The 10,361-nt window shown below is 46.6% G+C and overlaps 1 protein-coding gene across 1 annotated transcript in view; it reads right to left on the bottom strand.

The window, feature by feature from the left end:
- Window positions 1–6,054: 6,054 nt before the first annotated feature.
- Window positions 6,055–10,361, bottom strand: part of VPS41 (VPS41 subunit of HOPS complex) — a 185,202-nt gene continuing 180,895 nt past the window's right edge. The window contains exons 26-29 of the mRNA XM_044770644.2: window positions 9,622–9,721; window positions 9,467–9,511; window positions 7,397–7,476; window positions 6,055–6,831 (exon numbers count right to left, since the gene is read on the bottom strand). Coding sequence (XP_044626579.1) covers window positions 6,751–6,831; window positions 7,397–7,476; window positions 9,467–9,511; window positions 9,622–9,721 — 306 coding nt within the window. The 3' untranslated portion in view covers window positions 6,055–6,750. The remainder of the gene's footprint in view (window positions 6,832–7,396; window positions 7,477–9,466; window positions 9,512–9,621; window positions 9,722–10,361) is intronic.

The following is a 10,361-nucleotide window of genomic DNA, read 5'->3' as shown; positions in this document are numbered from 1 at the left end:
TTAGGACTAGAATAAAAGCCTGGTGACTTCACGTATGTAGTTTTTGAAGTAAAATTATCTTAAAAAATTGAAGGTTAAATTTGCACTCCATAGCTAAATTTTGTCAATATGGCTATGAATATGTAACTCAGTGTAGCTGAGGTCACCCAGTCTGTTCTGTGACATTTATAGAAAATGGTCTGAAGGCCTTTATCCATATTCCATTGGGAAGACCAGTCTTCTCCCAACATTTCAGCAAATTCCAGGGTTTTTATATTCTTGTTGTCAGCTGTGGGTCTGAACCTCTGTTCCCAGTCAACTCCAGCTCTTGCCTCCTGCCACTCCTCACTTCTTTCTGTTCTTCAGGGTCCCGGATGTAGAACACAGCTCCTGTTTCCCCAAAAACTGCTCACAGATGACATGGTTTATACACCAGACCTTACTGACCATTCCGGAGAGACGAAGGATCCAGCATCAATGCAGGAGGAAACTGAATAGCAATCTTTCCTTTTCTGATCCCCAGGTTGCTTGCTCTCCTCATTCCCCAAAACCGTCGCCTCTCAATTTCCCTCGCTTTAGAAAGCAGAGCAACTCAGCTCTTCCTTCCTGACAGAGCGCTGGGTAACTTTGATTATTTAAAATGCCAATAACTGGCTCTGCTTTGCAACAAGGACTTTGAAGAGCTTTTGAAGTTCTGGCGCTTCCTCTCTCCCTCCCCAACCTCTACGTCCATCCCCCATCAGTCAGTCTTTCTAAGTGAGCAGTATATCTATTTATTCCACGGGTATGACTTGCACAATTTCCCTTAGAAGGCAGAACTTACTGTCAGTTTTGGCTTTAAGTGACATGATTTTCCTCCTTCTGTTACACGTAGGATTGAACCAACAGTACTGTGAGTCACAGAGAGGGTGACATAATTCTTAGGGACACCTAAGGGACAGTCCTGTTGGCTTGGAGTAATTTTTAATAGTGTCTCCTCACATTCTCAGAATGCCCTGCTGGGGATCACAAATTATATGGTCATTGTGGTCAGAGAGGAGTTGATCGAATTTTGAAAATACATCACTGATGTGCCAATATCAAAGCAAAGGGGAAGTGAAGCTATTTGGAATAACTGGGGCAAAAAGCTGGATTAATTTTGGCAAAAATGCCTTAGTTTAATTCATTTGAATACACTGACCTGTAGTGATATGACCCATTCAGGCGTTTACAGTGTCTGGAGCTAAGGACCTTCCCAATGTGTCTGGTTTTTGACGATGGATAGAAAGGTTCGCTTTTAGGAAGCCACAGCACGAAAGGGAACTATGGAAAGTGGATGGACCCATGAAGCCATCAAGTATCAAGATAATCACAGCAGCGACCCAAGCTGGCAGGGTTCTTCTCCATCTCTTCCCACCATATATCCCCAACATTCCTTCCTGAGAAAAGAATCCCACACGCAGAGGGAGGATGAGGTCCCGCCCAGTCCATCAAAGGGCATTACCGAGTGCCCCTTCAGTAGCATGCCTCTGGAGAGTCTGAGAGATTTCTTTCCGTTGAGAAGCAAATCATTTGAGGGGATAAGACATGCACACAGGAGAACATATCACATGAATAGTTTTGTTACGTTTGTGCCACAGCAATGGGAGGTTGGAGCGCAAACCGCTTTAGGTTGGGGGCAGAGGACGCTGGGGAAGACAGGGAGATGGTAAGACATTCAGCTGGACTTTGAAGGCTGGGTGGGCTTTAAATTGAGGAGAGGCTGGAAGAGGGGAATTGAAGACATGGGAAAAACGGACCAGCAGAGATTTTAAGCACTGTGAATAGCAAAGTGTCTGGGAAACTTGATTGGATTAATCTGGAAGGAAGATGCACGTTGAGGCTGGACGCAGAATAAATCAGAGAAGTGTGGGCATTGGAGGCAGGCAAATTGGGAGGGAAGTGGTTATGACCCAAGGAGGAAGAGCGCTCACAGATGGGGGTTCAGGTGCGACGAACGAGAGAGTAAGTTGTGCCTGTTACAGAATTAAGAAAACAGACAAATGAGACTTTTTCAGATGGTGGCGGTGAGGATGATTGGGAGGAATACCAGGCGGGAGAAATAACAAGAGGTCTACAGATAAGAACGTCCACCAGGATAGGCCACGATTTTATGTCACTCACTGTCACAGAATGCTATTTATATATGAAGTATATATCTCTATATCAATCTCCAACAGGGGAGAAAGACTGGGCTTACTTTCATTCATTCAACAAACATTTTCAAGTGGCTCCTTTGTGTCACTCTACTGTGGGAAAGATATACACAATATCTTCCTTGTCTTTACTGAGCTTGTAGCCCACAGTAGGAGACAGACACAGACACGGAGCCTGCAGGATGGTATTTTGGTGCAGTAACCAAGGTGGACTGTTCACCCCTTGGGCTTTCTGCGACTGCTCCCCTGTTCATAGCAAGGGAGTAACAAGGGCAGGGATGATACAGCAGAGAAGGAAAAGTAAATCTTTGATTTTAAGTTTCAAAATGGACCCTTTACTTTTTTTTTTTTTTTAAGGAAGATTAGCCCTGAGCTAACATTTGCTGCCAATCCTCCTCTTTTTGCTGAGGAAGACTGGCCCTGAGCTAACATCCATGCCCATCTTCCTCTACTTTATACGTGGGACGCTTGACAAGCGGTGCCATGTCCACACCTGGGATTTGAACTGGTGAACCCCGGGCTGCGAAGCAGAATGTAAGAACTTAACCACTGTGCCACCTGGCAGGCCCCTCAAAATGGATTCTTAAACATCTACCGAATCAACAGCTTGCAGGAGCCTCCACCTTTTGAGTACCAAAACCCACAGTTTACACCAAAAACAATACACGATAATGTGAGAGGCAGTTCCACTGCCCCAATAAGGAAACGTTCAACCAGACCGGGGCAGAGCAAGAGGAGGAGACAGACTCAGGGAGAAGAGAGCTGAGGAGGGAGGGGCGCCTGGCCCTGTACTCCGGGACCGGTTCTCACGTGGGGATGCAGTAGAGATGGACTCAGCAGGCAGGTGTGGAGCTTTGAGAACAGAAGGTCCCCACTTTCCATTTCCTTTGAGAAGTAGCAAGCCTTGCAAACCATATGCCCACCTTTTGCAATCCCCCCTCACACACACTCACACTCTTGGGCATGGTGAGGAAGCAACAGAGAAAGACCAACTTGGCTGGCAAGTCTGAATTTCCCAGAGCATCAGAGCCACGAGGCAGACAGAGGCGGGGGGGGGGGGGGGGGGGCTGCTGCACGAGGCGGGGGGCTGCAGAGGCTTGGTGGCCAGGAGCAGCAGGGTCAGTACGAGGACTGAGGACCAGAGACTAGCTGGGATGGCAACCATCTAAGAGATGCTGGCAGCAGAGGCAGGTGATGGAAGGCTGTGGGGATGAGGGCATTTCAGCCAATGCCAGTACGCACAGAGGTTGACTGGCCAGATGCCTCCTTCTCATTGATCCTGGACACGGTGAGAAGATCCTTGCCGCCACCTCAGAACTTAGAGGCAACCCAGGAGAGAAGGGGTCCCTGAACTATCCAGAAGAGCCTGATTTGTTAGTTTACCCTGAACTAAGATGAAATTTATGCCACTAGGTAGACTATAGACTTGAGAAGATTTAAACGTTCTATGTTTGTAGACCTGAGTTTGTGGACCGAGATGATATTTGCCACACAGACAAACGCAGCGTGGTGGGACAACGGCAGAGGGAGCCCCGGGTGCTGTGAGAGGACAAGTGAGAGGTCTCCTGCCCAGCCTGAGGGGGTCAGCAAGCGGGGGGTCCCCCTGAGCGGAGCCCTGGAAGACGGAGAGCAGCAGGAAGGTAAAGGGAACCACAAGTCAATCCGTAAAGGCCGGAGCTCAGGCAGTGATACAAAGGAGGCTGCCGAGTTAAATGCGATGGGTTATATAGGTCAAGCCCCAAACCAAAAGCCCTTCCACGTACAGCGCGTGGGGACTCCTGAGGGTTTGGAGAAGAGGAACGACGTGACCGCGTGTTCATTTCAGAACCACCATTCTGGGTGGATGTAAAGAGGGGACGGGGGAGTGGCTAACTCTGGGACACCTGCTGCTGGAGGCCGAGTCTTTTCTTCTCTCTCCCGTCTTCTCTTCATTGATTCTAATCATCCCCAAACCTGCACTGTGGGAGCAAAGAGGATGGCATTTCTTTCAGATTTTATCAAGTGACAATGAGCTTCGAGTCCAGGCATAGTGCCTGGGAACTGAAAGTTCCTGTTTGGTATCAAAACTGGTGGAATTTTAATAGCCTGCTCTTGATAAGAGAAACCAGAATAAACTGGTGTGATATTTGCACGTAGAAACGTCTCCTATACACATATGTACACATAATATTCCTTATTTAGTGTTACTGAGAGTGAACTTTAAAAGAAACTGAGAAATGTGTATACTTTCATTTACACAAAGTTTACTTCAAAATAACTCTTCGCACGGCTCTGTGCAGCCGGGCGTGCCCCAGGAGGTGTTCCTGCACACGCGCCCTGGGTGTTTCTTCAGTCCTCTGTGATTCTGGGAGCCTTCAATACCTTATGAGTAATTCCTTTCTTCTACTAGAGTGGGTTTTGTTTTCTATACACTGATCAAAACAGGTCAAATAACCACTTTTTTAAAAAAAGGATCAAATATGCAGTGGTTAAGAGCATGGACTCTGAAGGCCGACTGCCTGGCTGTGAATTCCAGCTTACCACGTGCCTGCTCCTGGCCCGGAGACAAGGCCTGACCCTCATGCGCTCCTGTTTCCTCGTCTGTGAGATGAGGATGGGCTGGTGCCCAGCTCTCGGGGTGGGTGCGATGACAGAACGAGATGACAGGTGCAAAGCACCTGTAACAGTGCCTGACACACAGCCCCCGCTCAACAAGTGTTTCACGTTAAAATATTAAATATATATTAAAATATTAAATATTATATTTAATATTAAAATATAGTTTCACACTATAACCACCACCAAATTAATTAAAAACTTATTAAGAAGTTCTCACAAATTCTCAAAAATGAACATACTCAAACTAGTATAAAATTCTTTTGGCTAAAAACAAAAGCAAAATAAAACTGCTCTCACAAAGTAACTTTGAACTTGGCTGTGGGACAGTTGGAATGGCCTTCCCTAAGAGGATGGGAAACACGCTGGCAGCTACAGTCCTCTTCTCCAGCACAACGGAGCAGGCTTGCTTTTTACCTGTGTGGTTTTTTGTGAAGGAAGGGTTCCTCTGGTTAAAACAAAAACAAACATGAAAACTGAAAACCAGCAGCGAAACAGAAAGAACCCTCGTCTTGGAATAAGGAAACAGAGGGCTGAGGCTGACATGCACTTACAACAAAGGACTTTCCAGTTCTAAATAGTTAAGACAGAGAAAGTCTGCTGTCTGTTAGAGAATATTCTTTGTAACTCCAGTGTGAAGAGGCGCGCTGTGCGTTTCTTCTGCACTTGGCCCTGATTTCTTAAAGCAGAGCCCTGCTCTGGAGTCAGGCTGTCACCTTTGCGCCTGGGGTGACATCTCTGCATTTTGGTTTCTTCCTCAGTAAACCGAGGGATACACTCACTCTCTTCTCGCTGGGGGAGCCGTGGGAATTCACTGAGATGCTGCTCAGGGGAAGGGCGGGGCCAACTTCGGTGGTGAGGATGTGCTCAGTACTCATTAGCATCCTGCCCTCTCCCCAGAGAGAGCAGCAGAAGCCATATTTATCCCCGTTTATGGGACTAACAGAGCACGGCCAGTGTGCGTGTGTTTTTCACACTTTTACATCCATTAGCGGATGGCAATATATACCCAGACAGAGGAAGCCAAGACACAGTCACAAGCTTGAATTCTCTCCCTCTGTTCTACGCTCTCTACATTCTCTGAGGGCAAAGGCTCTAGAAAACATCCTTATGCTCGTGTTCTGGCATTAGGCACTCCCATCTCTCTGGAGAATCCCTCTTGGATTCTACAGCGCCACTCACTTCCCGCCTGCTAGCCAAACCCAACCACAATTACTCACACTCTAAGATGCTGAAGCTCTCTTCCTTTCCTTATGAAGGTGCTAGAATTCCTGATTGAAGTTGCTCAACCCAGTCAAAGGGAGTCTTTCACAATAAGCAGAGGTAACATTTATTCAATCAACAAATGCTGGGTGCCTGCCAGGGCCAGACACTGCCAGTTGTCAGGATACACGGAACGTGGGACTGGTCAATGTAAAACGGCATGACGTCAGCCTGCTTAAGTTATTCCCAGACGTCACTGAACAAGCGACAATTTGCACGACGTTTCATTAAATGCTTATTAAGAAGATAACCACAGTTGATGACATATATAAAAAAGCCAAACCCAGAAGGTGAGCACTGTGGCCAGCAGAGCGTATGGAAATAAGGTCCAAGCTGCGGCAGGAGCTGGCTGGACGGCCGCACTGGCGATGCTCTCTCGGACAGCTGGGGACAACTCAGCAGTCCACTTTATGGCCGAATAGTTTTACTAGGATCTAAAAAATTCCTTTCCAACTCGCTGACGTATGTGTTTCCATTCCTAACCAAAGAATGAGCCAAAGAAATAAATGACGAAAGATTGCCCGGGAACCCACATTTCAAGGCATGGATAGGGTGAACCCTAACATCCTTCTCAACTGCAAAGAGAAACCTCTGGTAGACAGGTGAAGATGAAGCAGCTTTTCCTGAACATGACACAAACGCGTACAAATCTCTTCACAGCGCTGGCGTCAACAAACGCCCCGGCTGGTCGCAGACAGTGATCCAGGAGCGGCGAGGGGGCGCTGGCGAGCGGCCTGCGCTACTTTTTCATCTCCAGAATGGCACTTCCCGGTCCGCGGTGCTTCGCGCTGCAAATGTTGCAGAACTGCGCGGGGGAGGCCTACAAACGTAATGAAAGAGCGGAGTTACAACCACCCCTTCTCCTTCTTCTCGTGTTCAGAGACGTCATGGGAGCAGTAGTCGGGGGCACGGAGGAAGCTGGGAAATGTCACTCCGCCTCCTGGAGATGCCTGCTGGTTCTCGGAGTCCGTCTACACCAGCTGTTACTGGGTGAGTCAAAGGACATCCCACAGCAAAACGCGTCTAAGGTGACCTGGGGGACATGGGGGAACGTGACCTGACACTAAAAAAGAGCAGTGTCATGACACAGCAATCAGGCTGAGACAGTCATACAAAATAGAGAACAGCTCTCGCTGGCTCTCACATCTCCATAGCAACAGCCATCAATCTTACCTGTACGGATTCACTTAAATGAACACGCTTTCATTACGTTTACTGTAGCATGCTAAGCATTTTTACCTTTGAGAAACAGACAAATGCATTTTTCTTCTGTGACATAAAACTATACATATTATAATTTTGAGGCCCTGAGGTTGTAATTTTGGGCACATCCCTCTCATTGCCTCAATTTCTCTTCAGTTGCTGGTTGCCAGGCGCCCACTCACCATGCTGGGCACGGGCAGGCACTCCTTGTGGAACATATGCCGGCAGTGGAAGATCACCACGCTGAAGGGCTTGGCTGCATCTGGAGGCAGACGGCAGAAAAGGGAGAAGAGGTCAACGCAACAAGCAGATCGGGAACTTCCAAAACCAGTCGCGTCTGCAAATCCAGCTGTGGTTTAATTTTCTAGCAAGGAGCTGCCTTCGGAGGACCACTTATTGACAAACGTGTTCCTGAGGGCGGTGCCATCACATGCAGAGTAGATACTGCATTCGAGATCTTGCCTGGCCTCCATGTCAGGTACCACAACTACAAACTGGGGTCAATTTCCCAGCAAATGCAACCACGTTTATTTTTAAAATGAGAATCAGTATGTGCGTGTGCAATCTTTCCTCCTGATCAGCTCCCCACATGAAATTGTGACCTGCCATATCCTGAAGCCAATTTCGTGGCTTTATAAACACGCCTTCTGCCCGTTCACTTACTGCCCTTGCCAAGACCGTTCACTGGCTTCAGGGCAGAGCTGGGTTAAAATCTGAGGCTGCGACCTTGTGTTGTACTGCACTTCTGCAGAAATTTTATCTAACTATACAGTGAGGGTGCATGTGGTCTCTTTCTATTAAAACACTGCCCAGAACACTATGAAAGCTCACTTCTTTTCCTGTGCCCACTGCAGGGTTTTTCTTTTTCTTTTTTTTTTTTTTGGTGAGGAAGATTGGCCCTCAGTGAACATCTGTGCCAATCTTCCTCTATTTTGCATGCAGGACACTGCCACAGCATGGCTTGATAAGTGGTGTGTAGGTCTGAGCCTGGGATCTGAACTCATGAACCCTGGGCCACCAAAGTGGAGCACGTGAACTTAACCACTATGCCACCTGGCCAGCACGCCCCCTGCAGTTTTTAATGTAAGCACTTAAAATCTAAACCTATTTCCTCTAGAAAAGACCGTAAGTGGAATGACTTCTCGTGCTCCTGCCCTATTAAATAATCTCTTAAAGCTAAGTAAATGCTCTATCAACTAGGTCGTTTAGTACTTCTCTATGCTGAATTCATGTTAAAAAAAGTGTTTTTAGGGGCCAGCCCCATGGCCCAGTGGTTACGGTTTGCACGCTCCACTTCCTCCATCCAGAGTTTTGCTGGTTCAGATCCTGGGCATGGACATGGCACTGCTCTTCAGGCCATGCTGAGGTGGCGTCCCACATGCCACAACCAGAGGCATCTGCAACTAGAACATACAACTGTGTACTGGGGGGCTTTGGGGAGAAGAAGAAGAAAAAAAAAAAAAGAAGAAGATTGGCAACAAACGTTAGCTCAGGTGCCAATCTTTAAAAAAAAAAAAGTGTTCTTTAGCATCCCAACAACCATGCTTTAATTTCTACTTTGAAATTATGGAATTTCCTCCTCATGTCATAGGATCCTCACATAAGGTCCTTTGATTATACACGAAGATATATCTATCTACCAAGAACTATAAATAAACAAATGCTCATGTCTTTAATGGAATCACAGTGCCCATTAGACGGCGAGTATCACCCTTCCACTGAAATGTGCGATGACTTGGGTGCCTACAACCAAACAGCAGAGGAAAAGTCTAAAGAACAGGAAAAGCTACCTACGATTTGTTTCCCCGGATATGCACATGGTTTTTCCAACTTGGAATTTAAACATGTTGATGGTAGTCTTTCATTTTGTTTTATTTTACTCTAGAGCAGTGGTCCTCAAAGAATGGCTCCTGAACCAGTTGTGGCCACATGACCTGGGAACTTGTTAAAAATGCAAATTCTCAGGTCTCACCCTGGGACTACTGGATCAGAACCTGGGACCGGCAATCGGAGTTTTAACAAGCCTGCCTGGTGAGTGATGCCCACTCAGCCTGCAGCTTCAGAATCTCCATTCTAACGAATGGCAGCATCAGCACTCAACTGAGTAGGGATGTGGAATGAAATCCTTCTCTAAACTGGATTATCCCAAAAGTTATATAATTTTATACATAGTAATCAGCAAACTCCAAAATTTTAATTCCACTTGTCAGTGACACATATTTGGGGATCCCACCGCCCACCAACCATTTTACCTGATGGAAGAATCGGGGAAAGACACGATTCACAGATGTTTTCCTCTGCAAGGAAACACACATGCACACATGTGGGATTACACAATGTTTCTCTTTGCTGTCTCTTCTGAAAGCAAGGCATATGTTTCCAACATGACTATTTCAATTTTACCCACCATCGACCAGAACACCTTTCATTTGAGTTCGGTGCATCTTCTTCAGTAACGACAAAGAGTCTGCTACGAGAATCTTCTTGCAGCCTTCACGAAGCAGAATCTAATGCACACAGTGTAAAAACAAAAGGCATCTTAAAAAGACTCCAAGATGGGAGAGAATCTTCTAACTGGGAATTCAGAAAATCATTGTTTGAGATATTCCAAAGAAGCCATCACTGTCCCCTGCCCTCAGCACCTTCTTGCCTCCAAACTACTGCCAGACCAACCTTTCCAGCCTCCAATTGGTCAGGACTCCACATTTTGTTCTAATGAACATAGAGTGTTTCTCATAGTGCTTGTAAAATCAAATACGGGGGCCGGTCCTGGGACCTAGTGGTTAAATTCAGCACGCTCTGCTTCAACAGCCTGGGTTCAGTTGCTGGGCGCAGACCTACACCACTCAGTGGTGGCCCTGCTGTGGTGGCGACCCACATACAAAATAGAGGAAGACTGGCACATATGTTATCTCAGGGTGAATCTTCCTCAGGAAAAAAAAAATCAATTACAAATTCCAAAGTCTGGCAAGGAAGGGCCTATATTATCTACTCTTATTATAATCTTATAGGGCTTCCTAACACACATTCTTTCTGGCAGAGTTTGGCACCTACATGACCTGTTCATTCCAACCTCCAGATCTTTGCCCAGGATGGAAAATTGACTCCAAAACCATCCATTTCTTTAATAAATTCATCTATTTACTG

Source organism: Equus asinus, chromosome 1 (assembly GCF_041296235.1).
Source record: "Equus asinus isolate D_3611 breed Donkey chromosome 1, EquAss-T2T_v2, whole genome shotgun sequence".
In the NCBI taxonomy this organism is placed as follows: Eukaryota; Metazoa; Chordata; class Mammalia; order Perissodactyla; family Equidae; genus Equus; species Equus asinus.
Note: the sequence above shows the minus strand (reverse complement) of the source record. Positions and strands in the feature narration are given on the sequence as shown.